This window comes from Erinaceus europaeus, chromosome 21 (genome assembly GCF_950295315.1).
Source record: "Erinaceus europaeus chromosome 21, mEriEur2.1, whole genome shotgun sequence".
NCBI classification, from domain to species: domain Eukaryota; kingdom Metazoa; phylum Chordata; class Mammalia; order Eulipotyphla; family Erinaceidae; genus Erinaceus; species Erinaceus europaeus.
In genome coordinates this window covers 5,604,478-5,627,567 of record NC_080182.1, presented here as the reverse complement: position 1 = coordinate 5,627,567, position 23,090 = coordinate 5,604,478, and the positions used below count along the sequence as shown (strand labels likewise).

The 23,090-nt window shown below is 45.6% G+C and overlaps 2 protein-coding genes across 6 annotated transcripts in view; one reads left to right on the top strand and one right to left on the bottom strand.

Annotated features, from left to right (window-relative positions):
• The window catches only part of TRNT1 (tRNA nucleotidyl transferase 1), a 17,119-nt gene extending 11,352 nt beyond the window's left edge, over positions 1-5,767 (top strand). For 2 of the 3 annotated variants that reach the window (XM_007531641.3, XM_060180332.1), the window contains exon 8: positions 129-1,349. In XM_007531641.3, the coding sequence (XP_007531703.1) occupies positions 129-377 (249 nt within the window). In that variant the 3' untranslated portion in view covers positions 378-1,349. Of the gene's footprint in view, positions 1-128; positions 1,350-5,594 lie in introns of those variants that run through there. The other variant, XM_060180333.1, reaches the window with a different exon arrangement.
• CRBN (cereblon) lies at positions 2,178-23,090 on the bottom strand. Of its 3 annotated transcripts, none has more exons than XM_007531639.3 (11): positions 22,962-23,090; positions 21,105-21,217; positions 19,533-19,735; positions 17,401-17,550; positions 13,214-13,373; positions 7,072-7,134; positions 5,638-5,722; positions 4,923-5,038; positions 4,508-4,572; positions 3,881-4,012; positions 2,178-2,743 (listed from the first exon to the last, which is right to left on the bottom strand). In XM_007531639.3, exons 1-11 carry the CDS (start codon positions 23,026-23,028, stop codon positions 2,545-2,547), a joined length of 1,353 nt encoding a protein of 450 aa, XP_007531701.1. In that variant the 5' UTR covers positions 23,029-23,090; the 3' UTR covers positions 2,178-2,544. The 3 variants fall into 3 exon arrangements, with proteins under 3 accessions (XP_007531701.1, XP_007531702.1, XP_060036314.1); XM_007531640.3 differs by having other exon boundaries at positions 21,105-21,214; positions 22,962-23,057; XM_060180331.1 differs by lacking the exon at positions 22,962-23,090 and adding an exon at positions 22,433-22,758.

Here is a 23,090-nt window from a genome sequence, read left to right as displayed (position 1 = left end):
GGCCCCAGATTTGGCCCCCAGCACTGCAGATGGCCAGTGCTGCTTTGCTCACTTTCATAAGATACAGAGCTTTGGGTAAGGTCCTTAGCGGGCAGTCTGATGTGCGCTGAGATTCTGCCTGTGCTCAGTCCAGGGAGCCTGACGCCACCAGCCGCGTGTGTGAACTCCTCAAGTACCAGGGCGAGCACAGCCTCCTAAAAGACATGCAGCAGTGGTCCATCCCTCCATTTCCTGTAAGTGGCCATGACATCAGGAAAGTGGGCATCTCTTCTGGCAAAGAGATTGGGGCACTGCTGCAGCAGTTGCGGGAACAGTGGAAGAAAAGCGGCTACCAGATGGAGAAAGATGAACTCCTCAGTCACATCAAGAAGAGCTGAACTCGAGAGCCGTCTTCTCGAGGCAGGGACGTTTAGGTAAGACTCCTTTGTGTTCACTGTCCCTAATGAGATTAAAGAAGCTCAAAGCCAGTGTGGAGGATCTCCATAGAAAAAGAAAAGTCTTAATTATACTTCAGACAGACTGCTACCTCCTCTCTGATTCATGTCAAGGAACCTTACCATTTGTTTGGCCTAGTTTCTGCTGGAATTGGTGGCATCTTTCATCTGTGTTGGCTTGAAAAGTACTGTGTTCAGTCTGCAGACCAGATGTGCCCTTGCTGGTAGGCACACACTCGGGACTTGCTGCAGTGAGCTCTGTTTTAGTTGGTACTTGGCACTCGAGTTTCCTTAACCGTGTGTGCTGAGTCTGTCATGTGAGCACACATCTCTTTCAGAAATGAGTTTATGTGGGACGCCAGTATAGATCGGGTGTCATATGTTTGGTGACAGTAATTCTGTCTCTTTGAAGTTAAATGTCAGTCTGACTAGCAGGCCGCTGCTGCTCAGAACCTGGATGCTTCCCATAGGTAAATAGTACGAAGTGTTGGTTCACTTCAGCTGCTGCATTTCCATACTTTATACTTGGTTTTCCTTTCTGTATAGATAATCATAGCATCTTTCTGCTCTGGATTTGCACCTTGATAAAACAGCTTTGAAAAGCATAATTCTGGTAAAGCCCAGCCAAGAGGGAGAGTGACAGGTAGTATTCTGGGCAAGAAAGGGAGTCCTGGAACCACTGTGCCCACATCAGTGGTTACAGGATTGTGAGGTCCCCAGAACTCAGATGGAGCTATTCCAGAATTGGACTGTCACATGTTAAGACACTTTATATGTCTTCCATACCAGAACACTTTTAGACCTCACTGTTTGACCAGATGAAAAAATCAGTGCAGGATCTCCCCGCCATCTGGAGGCAGTGGCCCTGGCGTGGTGGCTTATTTTGGGAACACTATTGGATCCAAAAAAAAACAACCTCCCAAGCCATCAAACAAATCTACTTTTCAGTGTAGGGAAGCCTACCAAGTCATACCAACTCAGGGTGTAATTAGACCTAAAGTAAAACTTACTCAAAAAACTAAGACAGGGGCATCTGCTAAAGAACTGACAGCATGCCTGAATTTGGTATTCAGTTGATATTTGCATGTTTGGTAAAAGACAAGAGTCTGGTTTTGGCCTCTCTTATCCCCAGGGGTAATGTAAAGCAGTAAAGGAACATCAGAACCAAAGTTAAATACACAAATGTGAAAGGATCCCTGCCATAAATCCTTGAATGTATCAGCAGAGATAGTGACAGACTGGTTTACCTTACATTTTTTTTTTTTAATTACTTTTTATTCCTAGATTATCTGCTTCTGAGTACATAATTTACACTGCTTACACAGGGAACATTCTTTAAGTTTACTTAAAGTTTTCTTTGAGTGGACTGGGAAGTGGCGCAGTGGTTAAGGAACTAGACTCTCAAGCATGAGGGCCTGAGTTCAATCCCCGGCAGCACATGTACCAGAGTGATGTCCAGCCCTTTCTCTCTCTCCTCCTATCTTTCTCATTAATAAAAAAATAAATAAAATCTTTTTTTAAAAAAGTTTTCTTTGATTTACAGTGAAGTAGGCTACAAAAGTACAGTGTCATATCTAGTTTGGTGTGAGAGAACATGCCTACTCTCTGCTAACTAATGTTCAAGTTAAACTCTAGGACCCAAGAATCAGGTGATAGTTCAAACAAAAGCTGAGCACAACACAGAACACCATCTCTCCCCCCACCCCCCAACCCCACTAGCAGACACATAAGGAAAGAATACTATTTGGGCTTAAACTCTCTTTAATATATTTTCAAAATTTACAAATCAATTTATCTTGCAGATAGTACAGAAAGGAACAGCCCTTTTTGAAGTAATGTACACTGCCTGTCTCAGAGGGAAATGTGTGCTTGCTTTTAAACTGTGGGCCGAGTAATACAGCAATTCCAAGTAACCTTTGCCAGAAACAATCTCATTACTTTGAGATGTCAGGTTCCACAGGTTCCTAAAGTAAATAGTCCTGAAAACCAAGTATCCTAGGCTGTTTTTTACCCTCTTAGCATGTCTTAAATCTTCAGATACCCCTTGCTGTGTTAACTGTGTCTATAATTATGCCAGTTTGTTCAAAAACTTGATCCTTACCGTGTCCGCTTACAAGCAAAGTATCACTCTGTCTGGGCTTATTTTGTCTCCTGAGTTGTTTTCATCTTCGGTTTGGGGGATTGTGGGCAACAGAGCAGACCGAGTCAAGCCCCAGAATTTCTGAGGTGACAGGTCTTTCTTCGTGGCAGTAAACTTCCATCCAATGTGGCTTGCGCAGATCCTGCACTGGGCGATGGTCCAGGCATAGCTGCACAAAGAAGGGAGAGCTGTCAGCTAGGGAAACCACTGTGCCGCAAGTCTGCCCTCATAGAACCTATCTGCACACTGTGCCTAGCATCTCAGGACTGAGGATAAGCATTCTGAATGCCAGCCCAGATTTTTTTTTTAATAAATATTTTATTTATTCCCTTTTGTTGCCCTTGTTGGTTGTTTTATTGTTGTAGTTATTATTGTTGTTGTCGGATAGGACAGAGAGCAATGGAGAGAGGAGGGGAAGACAGAGAGGAGGAGAGAAAGACAGACACCTGCAGACCTGCTTCACCGCCTGTGAAGCGACTCCCCTGCAGGTGGGGAGCCGGGGTTCGAACCGGGATCCTTAGGCCGGTCCTTGTGCTTTGTGCCACCTGCGCTTAACCCGCTGCGCTACAGCCCGACTCCCCCAGTCCAGATTTTCTACGGTATGTTTCACTATGACACTGTGTCAGGTCTTTACGCAGCGAAGTCACATGATGCTCTTAGGTCCTGGTTACAATTTTGTCTGCTCGACCTCACCTATATGTTCTGGAACCTCAGTGCTCCAGCCCTACCCCACTAGGGAAAGACAGAAACAGGCTGCAGATATGGACCATCCTGCCAGAACTCCCACCTTCTGGTGTATAGGTGTGACTTAGGAAAAGGGAAAAAATGGGCAAAAATATAGACAGTTATACAAATAGTCGACCTATATCTGTGACCTCGGGAGAATCACTGCAGTTCCCAATGGAGGGATGGGGACACAGAGCTCTGGTGGTGGGAACGGTGCAGAACTGTGCCTGTGACCTTGTGAATTAGTGGTCAATCACTAATGAGAAGCCACCAAAATTTGTTTGTCTGACAGCAAGGTCACACTGTAATTCAGACCTGCTTTCCCTTGTGTTCTTACAGTGAAGTTAGGAAACAGCAGCCTCCTGTTATGAGTTACAAATGGGGGAGTCCTGTTTCTGTCAGGTAGTTTAACCAAACATACAAGCCATAGCCCTTGTTCTCAAGGAAATGGTGGCAACTACATGGCTTATTTTTCTACCAGCCCCTAAGGCCCCACTGATAAGAACATGTCCCTTCTAGGTTTAGTTTCTAAGACTGGGCTCTGCTGCTCAGCCGCCCCCTTCTCCAGTCACTGCCTCACCCTGGGAACCAGCTCTGCTCCGTGGAAGGACGGCCGATGAGGTTCAGGTTGCAGGCCTTGTACACCGTAAGCGTCTCGTGCACGTAGCCATGTGGGTTCACATATGCTGCCATTGGTCCACACAGGGACAGGCTGCAGGAGCAGAACACGTTTAGCGAGAAATATATGCCCGATAGTTTATCTTTTTTGTTTTATGTTGCAGTCTTGTGAAAGTAACAGCTAGTTTGCTTCCCGCGGTGGTCAGGAGGAAACGAGTGGAAGTTTCTATCCCCCAAGACACACCCTGAGCAAGTGCGGAGGGAGGGCATGTCCTTGACGTCACACACTGCCAAGTGTGCGTCAGCACATGCAGCAGGAGCCTGTCCCACGTCTGTCCTTGGTGCTCCAGCATAACTAGCTCCCCAACCTAAGGGTGATGGCAGATATGCTCGCTGTGTATCCAGCTACTTTCTCAACAAGGACTGGGGAGGAAGAGGCTCCTGGCTGCACCTTCTGTGAATAACTTTCCCCAGCCCCCAAGCAGGAAAACTGTCCTTCCCACAGCTAACGAAGCCAGCTTTCAGTTGCTGAGTTTTTGAGACTGTAAACGTCTTAAGACAGTAGGGAAAGGGTAGTCCAAAAGCTCACCTGAATATCTCATTTTTGGTTGTTATTTCTGTCTCTTGACATTGTTTGCAGCAAAGAGATGTACACTGAAAATGTAAGAAAAACCACACTTATTTAACTGAGTAATTACCTAGCTCACTAAGAGACCTCCAAGATGTTAAACACCCTGGGTGCCATATTTTCCTTCCAACCATTCAGACAGCTCTAGTGGTGAATCTCAACTCAGGCCCATTACTTCGAGCACTCAGGAGCTGCTAGGGTGTAGACAGGGTGAGTGGTGTGGACCACGGGCTTTGCCACGCCCAAAGAGAGCTACTCACATCTGCGGCATGTAAGTGGTCCTAAAGGGTATGAAAGGCAGAACAGCAAGCCGCTGTTGGCACTACCCGAGGGGTCCTCACCCCAGCTGACTGAGGCCAGCCAGTAGCCTGCTCACCTTGTTCATGATGTCCAGCTCACAGCGGAGGCGCTGCACAGCGCTCCCGATTTTAAGGAGCTGAAGTCTCAACACGTCATCAATAGGCAAGCAAGCAGCTACCCTGTAAGAAAAATCTCCAAGACAAGGCAGAGTTTTCAAAGTTTTACACTTAGGAACCAACTCATGTCCTTTAACAGAGCCCTTTCCGCACTACTAATATACACACTCTAATCTGCTTTTTAAATGTCTGAAGTTGAACATGCCATCATGGCCATGACAGCATATATTTACTAAGAAACTAGGAGAACAGGTGAACTGAGTAAGAGAGACTGTATTTAGGGTAAACAGATTCAGGAACTATGATAGTCATTTTAAAAGGCATCTTAAAAAGCAGGAAACAGTCTGTTTAGTACCACAGGGGTCTGCCATGTGGAACCAGGGCTCAACCTTGGCAGGCGCTCTACCCAGTAAGTGATTTCTCTGGTTCAGGAATTATCTTTTAAATGAGAGTTGTTTATTTGTTTAACTCCTTATGAAAACAGTAGTCACAGAACTTAAGAACTTGACTGCAACTAACTAAAACAATATATTCCCTTAATGATTATTGCAAAAGAAATGGTGTGCTTTCTAGAATAAAACATGAATGTTTATTATGAATATTAGAACTAAATGTTTGGTTTTCTTAAGCAGCAAATACAAATGTACCCACAGGAGGAAAGCAGACTTGTCGTACCTATTGGATTTGAAGGAAGAGAATCGTCCTTTAGATTTTCATCCCACTCACGCAACTGTTTCTTGATCCTATCCATCAAAGTTTCCTTGTTTAAATTAAAAAGTAACCACATTAAAGTTCACAGACTTTTCTCAGTTTTTCAGGCTTCATGTTTTAAAGTAACAACTTACCCTCACTGTCTGAGGGAGGCCCTCCACCAGCAGAACTCACCCCAGGCCTCCCCGGACCTGTCCAGCCTGAGCCTGACTCTGAACCCCACCTCACTCCCGGCCTTCTCTGCTGCCTGGACTGGTCGCCCCCAGCCCACTAAGTCTCTTCTCAGTCAGTCCTGAGGGAGGGAGGGCAGCTCTGTGAGCCAGCTCCCACTTGCCTTCTGCCTTCTCACCCGACCACCTGTACTCTCTCTTCCTCTGGTTTTCTTTGTAAAGACTCAAAAGTGTCCTAAGGGCAGAGTGCAGCTTCTAGTTTGTGTGTGTGTGTGTGTGTGTGTGTGTGTGTGTGTGTACACAGCATTCACACTCCACCTGTTTGGCCCCCCACAGCTCAGGTGCCCAGGCATGATGGTTCAGCCAAGAAGGTGATGGGTTCACATCAGCTGACTCACCACACATAACAAGTGCAGTAACTACAGCTTCACCTCCATCTTACAGATAACTCAAAAGCATCTGTGATACAGATAATTCTCAGCAGCCAAAGCAGAGTTAGCTAAAAATCAAGCTTAGGGGTCTGGGCAGTGGCACACCTGGTTAAACACCCATATTACTAAGCACAAGGATCTGGGTTTGCACGCCCGCTGCCCACCTTCAGGGGGGTCTCCTTCATGAGTGGTGAAGCAGGTCTGCAGGTGTTTGTCTTTCTCTCCCTCTATCACCCTGTCCTCCCTCAATCTCTACCCTTTCTTAAAAGGGGGGGGGGGGGGCGTCAGGAGGGATGGATTCACAGTGTTGTCACCCAAGCCCCAACAACATCCCTGATGGCAAAAAACAAACAAGCAAAAAGCCAAGCTTGAACTGTCTAAATATGCAAAACTTCAGTTCTTTCAGCTATTCTAGCAGTCAGCCCCTTAGTGAGTTTTGCAAGATATGGCCACACCTGGTTTTGAGTCCAAGCAGCACAAAATTGGGTGTGACAAGAAACCAAATGGAAGGATTCCTAGATTTATTTATTTATTATTATTATTATTATTGTTTAGATTTTCTATGTGCAACTACCACTTGGTCCAGCACCATTTCAAATGCTTGATAAACCCTACAGAGTTTTCCAGTATTTTGGCCTAGGGATGATGGGAAAACTAGAAGCTCTAAATAAAAAGAAGTCTATGTAGCAGTGCCACTAGATCTAAAACGAAAACACCACCTAGCCTGAGAGCTTGGTTCTGATGATCTTTCTACACGGTCTCCCCCAGAAGCAAGGAGTCAGAGTCACGCTACTCACCGCATCATACAGGGAGTACAGCCAGTGAGGCCAGGAAGTCAGGTTTGCACAATGAAACTTTCTCTGCAAAGAGAAACAGAATCACTTACAAACTCACAGAATAGAGATCCCCTGCATGGAACGAACAGCATTTGAACAGCAATTTCAGCCCAGGAAAGGGCTTTCTGATGCAAAAAGATGGAATGTTCTGGGGCCTACCCCACCATGACTGATTGAGTTTGGCCATCACATTCTCATAGTCTGCGCATTCACAGTACAACCAGAACCCCAATTGCTTCTGAGTTCAAATAGGAAAGCTTCACTTTCAGGGAATGTCAATTGATCCAACCTCTGGGGAGAACAGTCTGGAGAACTCTCAGAAGGCTAGAAATGGACCTATCCTACGACCCTGCAATTCCCCTCCTGGGGATCTATCCTAAGGAACTCAACACATCCATCCAAAAAGATCTGTGGACACATATGTTCTTGGCAGCACAATTTGTAATAGCCAAAACCTGGAAGCAACCCAGGTGTCCAACAACAGATGAGTGGCTGAGCAAGTTGTGGTCTATATACACAATGGAATACTACTCAGCTGTAAAAAATGGTTACTTCACCGTTTTCAGCCGATCTTGGATGGACCTTGAAAAAATCATGTTGAGTAAAATAAGTCAGAAACAGAAGGATGAATATGGGATGATCTCACTCTCAGGCAGAAGTTGAAAAACAAGATCAGAAAAGAAAACACAAGTAGAACCTGAAATGGAATTGGTGTATTGCACCAAAGTAAAAGACTCTGGGGTGGGTGGGTGGGTGGGGAGAATACAGGTCCATGAAGGGTGATAAATGGCATAGTGGGGGGTTGTATTGTTAAATGGGAAACTGGGGAATGCTATGCATGTACAAACTATTGTATTTACTGTTGAATGTAAAACATTAATTCCCCAATAAAGAAATAAATTAAAAAAAAAAGAGGAAAGTTTCACTTTTGAGGGTAACTTAATAGAGAAGCAACAAAGCAGCATACTTCTCTCATTATTTGTTTTCATACTAATTTCTTGTTGAGTTTTTACACTGAAAACCTTAAAATATAATCCAAACTGCCTTCTTGTAAAAACTTTAAGTGGCCACAGAAGCAAACAAACGTGAGGCAATTCCAAGGATAAAATGATACACCTGAGACTTCTTGTTCAAGCTCTCTGCTTCAAATACTCAGGGCAGGAAAGAACCCTCCAATTTCTATGTAAGGAGCCAAATGAAAAATGTGATTACACTAAATTCCTGTGGCATTTCAACATTCCGTGGGAAGATTTACATTACAGTGTACTGTCTCAAAACATATTTGATGCAATACCAACAAACACAAGGATTTAGAAGCATAATTTAAAGTTCACCTTGGAAAATGTGTGAAAACTAAGAAAAATTGCAAAGAAATATTTTTCAGGACACAAAAGTTCAATGGAAAAGCCACTCAGTAGTACTGTTAATACTGTTAATCAGAGACCATTTGAACAGACAAGAGCAAAATCCTGAGTTCGTGCTTATTTATTACAGTGGGACACAGCACAAGACATCTGACCAAGGATAGGGCATAGCAAACGACAAGAGTATAAAGAATGATTGCACTTCTCTCCATAAAAGCTGTTTATTCTGTAAACCATTAAATGGGATGCCACGTGGACCTTGGGTGGGAATGGTAGACCAAACGACTTCAGCACAGTGGAATACACTGCACCTTCCCCAACAAGACAGCTGAGCAGAGGAGCTGGCCCACAGCACATTAGGGTACGGCTGATAGCTACAAGGACACCACTGTGCTATGGAAACAAGTCTGGAAGTAAGACAAGAGGCACCACTGCTGTCCTGCTCAGTGGAGGTTCAGTACGGGAGCCTGGACTTCTTCCCAAAGGCCCATGTTATCTGGAAGAGGACTATCTTGTTCTAGAAGACTCCTGAGCTAAGCTGAGCTCAGACATACTTGAAAGCATAGTCTGGGGTGGCCTCTTGAGTACACGCCCAAAATTAAGACTAGGAACTCAGACCTCAACCTCTACCCCACCCCCACCCCCGTCAGCTCTTTTCAGACAAAGACATGGTAAAGAATTCTTCATCATGGTAATTAGGGGAGAAAATGTCATGTCCAGCCCAGCAGCTAACTATAATAAAATGATGCTGATAAAAATAAAGACAATAGGGGGTCGGGCGGTGGCGCAGCGGGTTAAGCGCATGTGGTGCAAAGCGCAAGGACTGGCGTAAGGATCCCAGTTCGAGCCCCCAGCTCCCCACCTGCAGGGGGGTCGCTTCACAGGCAGTGGAGAAGGTCTGCAGGTGTCTCTCTCTCCCCCACTCTGTCTTCCCCTCCTCTCCATTTCTCTCTGTCCTATCCAACAACGAATAGCGTCAACAAGGGCAATAATAACCACAACGAGGCTACAACAACAAGGGCAACAAAGGGGAAAAATGGCCTCCAGGAGCGGTGGATTCATGGTGCAGGCACCGAGCCCAGCAATAACCCTGGAGGGAAAAAATATATAATAATAATAAATAAATAAATACAATAATAATAACAACTGAGTGGAAAAAGGCCTATGACAAGGTACCACTCCCCACCAGTGAGGGGACGAACACACAGCTGTTCAGAGATGTTAAGCGCACAGTGGGAATTTGGAGTTATCTAGGGGAATGTAAAGTTGCATTCGTATCAGGATAAAACACACATGGATCAAAAAAGCTTTCAAGTTTTGATTTCATTAAACGGAATGAAATCAAAAGTAAAGAAAAATTTTAAACTTTTTCCCCCTCAAATGAAGATTCCTTTGCACAGGGAAGTCTTTTTTTTTAGTTATGACCCTGAAGGCAGGTTTTTTTTTTTTTTAAAGATTTATTTATTTATTAATGAGAAAGATAGGAGAGAGAAAGAACCAGACATCACTCTGGCACATGTGCTGTTGGGGATCGAACTCAGGACCTCATGCTTGAGAGTCCAGAGCTTTATCACTGCACCACCACCTGGGCCACAGGCAGGTTTTTTTAAAAGATAACTACGGGGGGGGGGGGGGGAGGACACACATTTCTGTATGATAGTGTGTGCCAAAAACAAAATTCAAAGATGAATGATAAGGCAGGAAACGAGCCCACTAACTGCTAATGTCCAGAGAACCAGAGACACCAACAGGCAATGAGCAGTGACAGTCACCTCCTGGTGAAGAGCAGTAACAAGGGCTCGATGCATGGTAAGGGGATGGTCTGCGCCTGGGAGTGGCATGCTTCTAACAACCACGCTATTGAGTGCAAGAGTCCCACAGACACAAAGGCTCTGGGACGGGAGGAAATCCACATTTATTTACATGACGCAGTCACAGAACGGGCAGGTCTCAAGATTTTGAAGTGAGTCTGGGAAGACAGTTTTCTGACTATACTGATCTCACTGCTTAACCCTTGGGGATGTCTCTAATCCTCCCTGTTCAAAGGGAAGAAAACGCAAGGATGTTTCTGAAAGCTGGAGTAATCTGTCAACTGAGAAGTTCAGTTTTTGATGGGAAAAGTGAAGTATGTGCGAAAAGTTCAAGGTTAAGCTATCTCAAGAAGACTCCTGCTGGACCCTGGACCGTATTTCCTGCTGGAGGTGTAGGCTCACTCCCTGGCCTGAATTAGGTCAGCATCATCTAAACATGGCCCAACCCTGGCCATGAACTAGTGAGCTGCTGCTGAGACAGGGAGACACACAGTGCAGCCTTTCAATAGTGAGGCTGTGCCGGTCGGCGAGAAGCCCCGTCTGTGAACAGGGAGCCCGAAGCTGAACTGGCCACAGCACCCAGCCCTGTGGTGTCAGCCCATGGGGTCTGCCTCCACGCCCCAGTCCTTCCCTGGGGCTGATACTAGTCTCCTTAGCAGAACAGCCAGTGGCTCATCTCGAGTCTAATGCGGATCACCATTTTCCTTAGTCTGGTGGCCTTAGCCCCAGACAGAAGAGCCCAAGGGCACCTTTAGGCAAACTGGAAACTGGGATTTAGGCAGTTGTAGCTTTTCAAGCCGGGATGCCACTCATGCCCCACCTATCTGTGGTTAGTCCTTATTAAGTCTGACAGTGAGACCAGCAGAGGGCTGAGGCCTGATAGTCCGGAAATACAGGAGAGGGGGAGAAGAGGGGAGTGTTAGACTCCACTCCCAGCAAGCACCCCCCGCAGGGTCGTGCTTCCTCACTGTGCTGGCACACACCGCACAGGTGCAGCGTCTATTCCAAACCGCAGTGGCTCAGCTGAGGTGCTCTAGCCATAGAACAGCACTGGATGGACTCAGTAATTCACATGCAAGCTAAACTCAAATGGGATTAACTGATGGGGAATTTTTAACCAAAAAGCCTGGTGTGGAACAACTTATTTGTTCCGTAAATAAGAACATCAATATTCCCTAGAAAGCTCTCTAGTGATGCAGACATGCAGCTGTCTCACTACTGACAGGAAAGTGACACAGGACAGCACCCGAGGACAGCACTCGGGGCAGTCAGGCCTCCAGCCATGTGCCCGCAGAGTCATGTCTAAAATGACTGCACCAGCTTTCTGCCACCAACACAAGCAAAAGTGACAGGATGTTCAAAGTGCATCAACTTTGGGAAAAGCAACACAACACAGCCACCCAGACATTTCTTGTAAGCTCAAGGCAGCAGCATTACTGGCAAAGCTTCAAAGACACCAGAAACGCCGAGGCACTACACCCTCCTCAGATGCCAGGAGCCAACAGACCAGTCATGAGCCTGCTGCTCATGGAGCAGCCATCAAGCACAGAGCAGGTGGAGTCTACTGGGAGGACATGGATCATGGTGGTGGGCTGGCTGGGCTGGAGGCACCTTGGGAACAACTTCTGCTAGTTTACTTCAGATTTGGAGCCCAGGCTCACTGACATTTAAACTCAAGAGAGCTCAGCTGGTAAAGTGCTGTTGCGGTGCCTTCTCTATTCCCTCACTTGTAAGGCTCTAAGTAATTAAAAGCTGTATTTAAGAAAGAAATAAAACTGTGGAGTCGGGCAGTAGTGCAGCAGGTTAAGTGCACGTGGCGCAAAGCGCAAGGACCAGCGCAAGAATCCCAGTTCGAGTGGTCCAGGAGGTGGTGCAGTGGATAGGGCTTCGGACTCTCAAGCATGAGGTCCTGAGTTCAAACCCCGGCAGCACATGTACCAGAGTGATGGCTGGTTCTTTCTCTCTCTCCTATCATTTCTCATGAATAAATAAATAAAATCTTTAAAAAAAAAAAATCCCAGTTCGAGCCCCCGGCTCCCCACCTGCAGGGGGGAGTCGCTTCACAGGCGGTGAAGCAGGTCTGCAGGTGTCCTTCTCTCCCAGTCTTCCCCACCTCTCTCCATTTCTCTCTGTCCTATCTAACAACAATGACATCAACAACACAATAACTACAACAACAATAAAAAAATAAAAGGGCAACAAAAGGGAAAATAAATATTAAAAAAAAAGAAAAAGAAATACAACTCAAAACTTTCCCTCTATTTGCCAGAGACAAACAGATGACCAATGTAGGAGTTTTCAGGTCTGAATGGAAATTGTACTTCCCTATCTTCCAAAGATGAATCTTAAAATTTGGTGAATTTTCTCTAGAAGTAAATGCTCTTTTCTCTTAGAAATTTTAGCTATTTTGAACTTGAATTGATATCTCACAAGTGAGTAGAAACAAACTTCATTTTTCTGCCTAGAGGACACAATGCCAAGAGGACAAGCACAAACCAGTAGTTTTTTAGGGGCACCTGTTCTCCAGTCCATGTCTGTGATGTCAGCAGTATCACACAAGCAGAACAGCTTTCCTCCCGGAAGTCATAGAAAGCCCTCTGCTACTGTGTGCTACCGAGCCTTTCTGTCTTTACAATGGAAGGGCCGGACACCTATCTTAGCCTCATTAAGATGCTTAAAATTAACAATTGCAAGCTCTTAATTAATACACAGCTGACAGACAGAATAGCAAAACCAAACTGCAAACTGTTACATAAACAGCTGCCTAGGAGATCTCGAGAAGCCCCAGTTAGGATCAGAGGCAGTGAACACTGCCACAGAGGTGTCTGGGGACTGAATCATGAGAACAGTTCTTCTTTCTTTAAAAAAACAGGGCGAAAGCAACCTGTTTTCACTATTTCGAAGATGCATAAAAAATTAGTTTCTCACCTTCTGGTATTTCTGCCACCATTTACATGAATACTGGTCTTCCCATGGGCCAGGTTTCGAAGGGCATATCTGGCATTTATTGAGGGATTCTAACTGAACTGCAGACATGGTTGAAGGCAACACACACTCGGGAAGAATCTGCACTTTAGCTTGTTGGATTCTAAAATAAAGAGAACCAAGCATGTGTTCATTTTTAAGATAAACTAGCTCAAGCTACTAAGCGTCTAAACATGATGGGTAAACTTAATATTAACATTTTCAAAGTCTTCTTTTTTAAAATTATTCATCAAATGCTAACATCAAGATAAATTAAAATATACTGTATGTCACAAATCATTCCAGAGGTAAAGACAGAGACAACCTAATCTGAGTTGTCAGTCACTGTGGAATGGCAAGGGAGACTTTTTACATTTCTGTAATGAAAAGAGCCAGTGAATGAAACAAAGTGGGGAAAACCTGTATCTGCCCTCTACTTGGCCTAGCAAGGTATTTCTCAACTAACTTCGCAGACCTCTCCAGACACCCCATCCCACTCATCTTTGCCTGACTCTAACTCCTCTCCCTCACCAGCCCCTCACCCTAGTATCTCAGCTGAGTTGTGGAGAAAGGAGACGATACCCAGAACTCTTTCCTCACAGATGATAAAAGCCAAACTAGCACATTTCACAAATTACATGCTGCCTTTTGGTATGCTCCCTTTTTCATTCTCAGACATTTTACCACAACATTCACATAATCAAAATGGGTACAATTGGTTTTTTACTTAAAATCTATCTAAACTTTGATGACTTGCTATTTCCAGAATGCCACCTAAGAATATCCTACTGTAAACACCCTTTTACAAGCCAACACCAGCAGCAGGTTACGCCTAGGAACTCTTTTCTTACTGTATCTGTTGGAGTTGAGTCTCTGACAGGGAGAACATACAACAAAACACTGTCAGACTGGCAAAGTCAAATAGATGAAGTGTCTCCTGACTGGCAGCTGTGACTAGGGATTCTAAAGGGGGCTGGCTTCCCTACTAGTTAGTCTCTGTCTTGACTCCCAGAAAAATTATAAGAATGAAATCTGGACACCTCTACATATTTGTTAAATAAAAACAGCTAAGTGTGTCTGAAAATATCGAGGCTTAATTTGAAGACAGTAATGAGTAGGCTCATTACTCCCTAAAAGTACAGATGTCAACCTGCTTTTGAGGAAAGTTAAAAACAGCTTTGCTACATGTTATGTACGCACTCCTTCTATATATATACCGTTCAGTCAAACAGAAAATACAGAACTTGCTTTCCTTAACTGGAAGGAGACCACACTAGACTGCTCCCATGGTTTTCTACCTCATCTTCTCATCTGAAGATGGTTACTGGGGGAGGGGGGAGGGGGATGGAGTAGGAGGTAGGGAACTCTCACTCCATGGAAGCCTTAGAAAGTGGTCTTGGTTCCCAGAGGGATAGAGAATGGGAAAGCTACTGGGGAGGGGGTGGGATATGGAGATTGGGCGGTGGGAATTGTGTGGAGTTGTACCCCTCCTACCCTATGGTTTTGTTAATTAATCCTTTCTTAAATAAAAAAAATTAAAAAAAAAAAAGAAAGTGGTCTTGGTTGGTAAGGGGGGTCTATGGAAGAGTGGAGAGAGGTGTCCCTCCCAAATCTTCCCCAGTACTGCCAGTGTGTGATGTTACCTTTGTTTCAGACAAAGCAGTCTACTGCCACCTTGTGTTCAAAATAGTTTCCTTTTGTAAATTTTTATTTATTTTTCAGATAAGCTACAGAGACATTGAGGGAGGGGAGGGAGATAAAGGTGGAGAGAGACACATCTGCAGACCTGATTCACCGCTCATGAGCGGACCCACTGCAGGTGGGGGGGTGGGGGCTTGTGTAATATGTGTGTTAACTGGGTGCACCACTGCCTGGCCTCCAAAATAATTTCCCAGTCAAAATCATTGATAGGGCTGTGAAAATAGTTCAGTTGGCTAATGTGTTGCTTTGCCTTGTGCACAACGCAGGTTCAAGCCGGGCGCCCAGCACACTTAAGGAAGCTTTGGTGTTGTGGTCTCTGTCATTATCTGTGTCTATTAAAACAACAACAACAATAAACACCTGGGGCCAGGTGGTAGTGCACCTGGTTGAGCGCACATGTTACAATGCAAAGGACCTAAGTTCAAATCCCTGTCCTCACCTTCAGGGAGAAAGCTTTTGCAAATGGTGAAGTAGTGTTACAAGTATCTCTGTCTCTCTCCCTATCACCTTTTTCCCTCTATTTCTGGCTGTCTCTATCCAATAAATAAGATACCTTTAAAAAAATTTAAAAATAAGAAACACCTATAGCAAGACAGTCTCAGAAAAAGATTTCTCTAATCAACTGTCCTTTATAGTTTCTGGAATGCACATTCACAAATAATCCAAATTTCACTAGGATGAGGACAAGACTTTAAGAATGAAATGTTACTGGGACCCACAGTAACAAAGCAACTTGCTAACATAAAAGCCACACACACTGCTGAATCCCAGGACAAAGTCACTCAGTCATATTCTGGATATTACTGGTAGAACAAGAAGCAGTCTGTCACTGCCCTACAGCTGCAGCCCCACTGTGAGAGGTAGGGGAAGACTGCCTGCATGGGGGATGTTCTGGGGAGAACTCCAACTCCCACCAGGGCCTGGCCCTCTCAGTTCCTTTCCTAGCCCTAAAGGCTTGTGTGACCCAATTCTGTTATATTTACAAATCCTCATTATATGGATGGATAAAACTGACCCGAGTGGTCTGGGAGGTAGCACAATGGATAAGTCAGACCTCTCAAGCATGAGGTCCTGAGTTCAGTCCCCAGCAGCACATGTACCAGTTATGTCTGGTTCTTTCTCTCTCTCCTATATTTCTCATTAATAAATAAATAAAATCTCTTTAAAAAAAAACAAAACTGGGAGTCGGGCTGTAGCGCAGCGGGTTAAGCGCAGGTGGCGCAAAGCACAAGGACCGGCATAAGGGTCCCAGTTCGAACCCCGGATCCCCACCTGCAAGGAAGTCGCTTCACAGGCGGTAAAGCAGGTCTGCAGGTGTCTATCTTTCTCACCTCCTCTCTGTCTTCCCTTCCTCTCTCCATTTCTCTGTGTCCTATCCAACAACGACAACAACAATAATAACTACAACAATAAAACAAGGGCAACAAAAGGGAATAAATAAATAAAATAAATATTAAAAAAAAAGACATACTGAAGCTGGAGTTAAACGAGCAAACTCCAGACAACTGTGTCTTTAAAAAAAAAAAAAACTGACTTGAATCTGCTCTCATCAGCTCATGTTCCTTTTCAAAACTTAAAAACCCTCTGCATGTCCAGAGAGTACAGATTTCCAACTCAAAGACAATTCACCTCTAAGACTTCACAGGGCTCCTCAGTCCAGAGTTAAGAGCCACTCCCACAGAGATAACATGCAATAACCAATAATGTGTTTTGTCTAATCTGCTTTGAAGAAGAGATATCAACAGAACAGAAAAATGGGATTTTTAAGATAAGGCTAGCATTCCTTGGCCTTGTGAAAATGTCCTCACTATGAGAGAGTTCTGCCCAAACCACAACTTCTCGCAACATTTCTAGTTTCTGAGGTGCAGAGACAAGGAACTCTGGTCACTGGTTACTCACAGCTGACAGAAAATTCTCACTGCAGATAGGCCCTAGTGGGAAAGGTTCCCACAGCTCAAATGAATAACTTGCAGGTATAACTGGTGTAGCTTTCAACCATCAGCACAGCTGGGATGGTACTCAGAATTCACCAGCCTCTACCTCCCACTTCCTCTCACTGCAGACTTCACCCCCAGAGATTCCAGGGCCCAGGTGTTTTCCCTCTGAGCTGACATTACTATTCTCAAACCTGGAGGGATATCAGCATTCTCTGCAACCGATTAAAAAAGATAGTGCACCTCATCCTAAGCTGAATCACTCTAGAGAGGTGGGAGAATGGGCTGAACTCAAAACTCTGGAGCTTTGCAAACTTCCCAAGTCATTCTGATACGCTGCCATATTCAGAACCATAAGATTATAGCCTTTTTTTTTTTTTTTATATAGCCTTAATAAGAAAGAGAACTACTAGAAAAAGTTAGAAAATGTGAAGGGTCATTGGGACATAAAAAAATGTAAGAAAAACATTTCATTTTTAAGATGTTCACATCTTTAAGATCAATGGTATATCTTACCCATCTGATTGTGTTCTCAGCTCAAGGACTTTGAACCTTTGTCTTCCAACAGCTTTCACCTTCACTACCTCAATTCCAAAGTCCTGTTCTTCTCGATAGGCGTAGATCTCTGCTGTGGTGCCAAATTGTGCTTCTCTTTCCTGTATGTTACTTCCAAAGTCAAATTTAAAAGGAAACGTTTGTTTTTAAATATGCAAAGCTGATTTTAAAAAAAGCTATGCTCGTAGGAAAGTAATTAAATATAATCAACCCTTATTGCAAAACTATTATGCTTTTATTTATTTTTAAACTACACAGGGCGCTGAGCAGTGGTGTACCTGGTTAAGCATACACATCACCAAGCACAGACCCTGGTTTGAACCCCAGCTCCCCACCTGTAGGGGGACATTTCATGAGCGGTGAAGTAGGTTTACAGGTGTCTATCTCTATCTCTTTCCCTCTCTCACTCTCTCTCAGTTTCTCTGTCCTATCAAATATATATAAACACCACCACCAAATGGACTCCAGGCATGGTGAATTTGTGACAGGCGAGAATTCTACCACTGCAACTACATGGTGAATTTGTGATGCTGTCACTGAGCCCGTGATAATCCAGGTGTGTGTGGGGGGAAACCTACCCAGGGAAATTCAGACATACAAGGAATCTTCAGGAAGCACTAATGGAAAAGAACAAGCTTCTAGGGAGTCGGGCTGTAGCGCAGCAGGTTAAGCGCAGGTGGCGCAAAGCACAAGGACCCGCATAAGGATCCTGGTTCGAACCCCGGCTCCCCACCTGCAGGGGAGTTGCTTCACAGGCGGTGAAGCAGGTCTGCAGGTGTCTATCTTTCTCACCCCTCCTCTGCCTTCCCCTCCTCTCTCCATTTCTCTCTGTCCTATCCAACAACGACAACAACAATAACAACTACAACAATAAAACAAGGGCAACAAAAGGAAATAAATAAAATAAAAATTTTTTTAATAAATAAATAAAATTCTCTTAAATTAAAAAAAAGAACAAGCTTCTAGTCACTAGAACCATCTAGCACTGGTTGGGGAGTAAGTGCTCATTTCCCAAAGCAAACATGATTTCACTTCAGCAGACCATTTGCTGGTTAAGGGCACTGTACTGGGGTGGGAACTTCCTGAAGGCATTTCCTATCCCATGGCTGGTTTCCTCCTCTGGCGGCCATGGGATGCCTAAAATTTGCTTCAGTTTACCACTGGTCTCTAATGGGACAACTTAGGACTTTGTAGAGAGAGAATGAACTACTCTTTTAAGAAAGCAGTCCTGGGCGGGGGAGACAGCGTCATGGTTATGCAAACAGACTCTCATGCCTGAGGCTCCTAAATCCCAGGTTCAATCCCCTGCACCACCATAAACCAGAGCTGAGCAGTGCTCTGGTGTTTCTCTCTGTGTCTCTCCCTGCATTTCTCTCAAAAATTAAATAAAATATAAAAAATAAAAAGAAAGCAGTCCTTTACACACACACACACACACACACACACACACACACACACACACAGTGTAAAGGCTCTCTTTAAATATATCAATAGTTCTTGGAGATAAGGCTCTAGAAATTGTTTCTATTAAATAGTATTGACTCAAAAAAATTTTTTTCAGATACCATAAAGTTTAATTGTAATGATAAAAACAAAAACTTAGGACCCAGTGGTGGCACGCCAGGTTGAGTGCACATGTTACACTGCAGCACCCAGTTTCAAGTCTCCAGTCCCCATCTGCTGGAAGGAAGCTTCACAAGTGGTGAAGCAGTGCTGCAAGTATCTGTCTCTCTCCTAATTTCCCCTTCCTCTCAATTTCTGGCTGTCTCTATCCAATACAGAAAGATTAAAATAAAAACACTCTAACCTGCACTTTCAAACTTTTCATCAAAATAGTTCATCTCACATCCCCACCCTCTTTCTGAGACATAGGGAAGCGGTCATCTTGGGCTTCACTACTTATTTATTTCCTCAATTGTGAAAGAGAGACTAGAACACCACTCAGCTCTGGCATGCAGTGGTGTGGGTAACTGAACCTGTAGCCTCTGGGGCCTTGGGCATGCAAGCTGAGCATACTGCTGCTTCACTCTTTCTCCTGTCTTCGCCTGGGCTTCAACACCGGCCTCTGCAGCAGCTATGTGAGCGAGCATTACCTGTACGCAAGGACGGCAAAGGTCCTGTCCTTCTGGAGCAGATTGCGCACCATGCTGACTTCCTGTGGGCGGGAGAGCTGCAGAGGCAACGTCTGCCCCGGAATCAGGATCATCATAACCTGTGGCAGGACGGGGATCACCTGGCAGCTGTCGTCATCATGCAGAGTCCTGCCGTGGAACTCCTCCATGTCGGCGCCCAGATACTAATCAAGAGCAGAGAGAAGCATTCCAAACATGCCCCCTCCCCCAGACGAGCAAACCAGATCCATAGAAGAGCCAACACTGCAGTTAAAAACCTGGTGTGGCCCCACCTGCAGGGAAGTCACTTCACAGGCGGTGAAGCAGGTCTGCAGGTGTCTTTCTCTCCCCCTCTCTGTCTTCCCCTCCTCTCTCCATTTCTCTCTGTCCTATCCAACAACGATAACAACAATAATAACTACAACATCAATGAAAAACAACAAGGGCAACAAAAGGGAAAATAAATAAATACCAAAAAATTAAAAAAAAAAAAAAAAAAAACCTGGTGTGGCAGTTTGTTGTTAAAATTCGGAGGCTCCAGCTGGCCGGGTTGCTTCACGGGCGGGTAACAGAGACGACCAGAGACAACGGCTGGGCAGGGAAGCTGTATTTCTTTATTCAGGAACAACGATTCATAAACTAAACCAAACTAATCACCAAACAGAACTCTGCTGCCTCTTTCCCCCGCGGCGGCGGCGCCAAGCACTCTCGAACTCTGCAACTCAGTTATCCAACAGCAATCCTGATTGAGTCACAGAATTCATGTTCATAAAGAATCATTCCCACACTGATTCAAGAGCATTTATTTAGTTACTCACTGGTAACAAAATAAATTAGTTACCAATTATCTTGCATGGGAGAAGCTTCATGAGTGCTGAAGCAGATGCCTCTCTTATCTCTCTGTCTGTCTTCCCCCTTCCCCTCTCAATTTGTCCTATGAAGTAGAAAGAAAAAAAACAAACAGGGAGTCGGGCGGTATAGTGCAGAGGGTTGAGCGCAAGTGGCACAAAACGCAGGGACCGGCATAAGAATCCCGGTTCGAGCCCCCGGCTCCCCACCTGCAGGGGAGTCGCTTCACAGGCGGTGAAGCAGGTCTGCAGGTGTCTCTGTCTTTCTCTCCCCCTCTCTGTCTTCCCCTCCTCTCTCCATTTCTCTCTGTCCTATCCAACAACAACGACATCAATCATAACTACAACAATTAAAACAAGGGCAACAAAAGGAAATAAATAATAAATAAGTAAATATTAAAAAAAAAAAAAAAGGCTGCTGGGAGTGGTAGATTCATCATGTGGTCACCGAGCAACATCTCCACGTCCAAATCTCACATTAAGCAACAAGTATCACACCTCAAATGACACCCTGGGACCCAGCAGCAAAGAGAAGTACTCCCTCCTTCAGTAGCTCCACGTGCCAGGAAACAGTCTGCAGACAGCCCATGTCCTCGCACAATCTCCGGAGCAGGGCAGTACCCGGTTCTACTAAATTCGGTCTCTGTTGTCTTGGGAACTTGGGACATTTATGTTACGAAATGATTTCTGCTGCTGAACTACGTACTGTGTGCGACGTTGGCAGGCTGGTGTCAAAATTTATGATGTTCGGTTTTTTGGCTTCCTTGCTATCCTGGTCTTCAACTTCCATTTCAATTTCATCTTCTTCCTCATCCTCTGCTGTAAAAGGAGAATATTATGGGGGAAAGATCAGATGCAGAAAAATGTCCAAGTTCTGTTCTCTTCAGAGACCCACTTCTTTCCCAGGTTCTGTACACTTAAGGAAAGGGTGAGGAAGGCTGGAAGAGAGTGCTAGCACCTGCCATGAAATGCTGCTTGTTTAAGTCTACATATTATTACACAACGCAGGAACCTCACAGCCATGGCCCCATCATCTTAACAAAATGCACATTGTAGGGTGGGGGAGACAGCATAATGGTTATGCAAACAGATTCTCATGCCTGAGGCTCCTAAATCCCAGGTTCAATCCCCCACACCACTATAAGCCAGAGCTGAGCAGTGTTCTGGTGTTTCTCTCTCTGTGTGTGTCTCTCTCTTCATCTGTCTAAAAAAATAATAAAATAAAAATTTAAAAAAAAAAATGCACATTGTCTGCTGAAGCTCCAGTGTGAAAACTGATGACTCACATCAGGCAGGAGGCACCATGGAAATGCCAACACAGTATCTGTACCATCCCTGAAACAGTAGGTTTGGCCCGTTCAGAGTGGAGCTGATTATCTTAAAAGAGAAAAACCCACCCACAACCAGCTCAAGTTCTGCAGCTAAAGGCCAACAACCCATTATCAATTCAGCCAGGCTGCCTTCAAAAGCAAACTGCCTATGACCTGGGCTCATTTTTATGGAAAGCATTTATGCACCCCCCCCTCCCCTCCACTCCCAAGCACATTGCTCCTTGGGTCTGAAATTTCAAGTGTTTATTTTCAAAAGGATGCAAGTTGTCCCACAACTGAGAGCTCTTAACCCTTAATTTCCACAACCCCATCCTAAATTTGGCGATTCTGGATGCCTTCTGATTCACTTAACTCTCCCTCTGATGCACTAATCTGACCTCAGGCCAGCGGCTTTCTGCTAGCTTGATTTTCAGCAACCTCATCTAGACGGTAAACTTGATGAGTCAGACTGTCTAGTACACGTCCTTCTGTCCCACCACGTAATCCAGCCCCTGGGTTACAGTGACGGGACTCTGAACAGGCTCAGCTCTCACCAACACAACCTCATGGAAAGCACCTCCTGTCTACAACGTCGCTGGAAGGTGTGTGGTTCTCCCATGCTTACTCCAACTTACTTCACCACGATCGAATTTTTCACAAAAACAAAGGAGTCGGGTCCAACCAACCCTTCTCCCCTAAATAGTTCCAATCATACACATTTTACCATGTGCTGGGAGCCTGTGCTGCCTGAGAAAACTAAACGCCGTCTGGACGTGAAGTGGAAAGGACACAACACACGCTGCAGGTCCAGCGACCGTGCGCGACCCTGGGGCAAGTCCCTGGTGCCAACGCACGGCCCACCCGGCAAAGCAGGGTCCGAGCGGCAAGGCGGGAGGCCGGCCGGCAGGGGTGCACACAGCGCGCTCTCCCGGGCGCGGGGCCTCACCGGAACCGCTCGCCAGCCCGCAGCCTTCTCCCCAGAGAGGCGCCGCACCCAAAGGGAAAGTAAAAGACACTGCGAGGAGCCGCCCCTCCGGGCCACCCGTTAGAGCCCTCGGGCTCGGGAGGCAAGACGGGGCCACACGGAGGGCGAGGGAAGGGTCCCGGCCTGGAGGAAGCCTCGCAACGTTTGCCTAGCAGGCCGCCGGGCAGGGGGCAGGGAGCGTCGGCCTCCACCAGGCCGCCCCCCAGGGGACCGCGGGCTCAGCGCCCCGTACTGCCGCCTGCACGCGCGGCCCGGCACCGGCGCAGACCTGGCATGAGCGGCAGATGGTTGCCCATGTTGTGCGCAGCGTCCTGAGGGTCTCCCTCGCCGGCCATGTCTGTTTACTCGCAGGGCAAGCTGGGAAGGCAGGGGCTGCGGGGCAGGCTGGGAGGCGCCG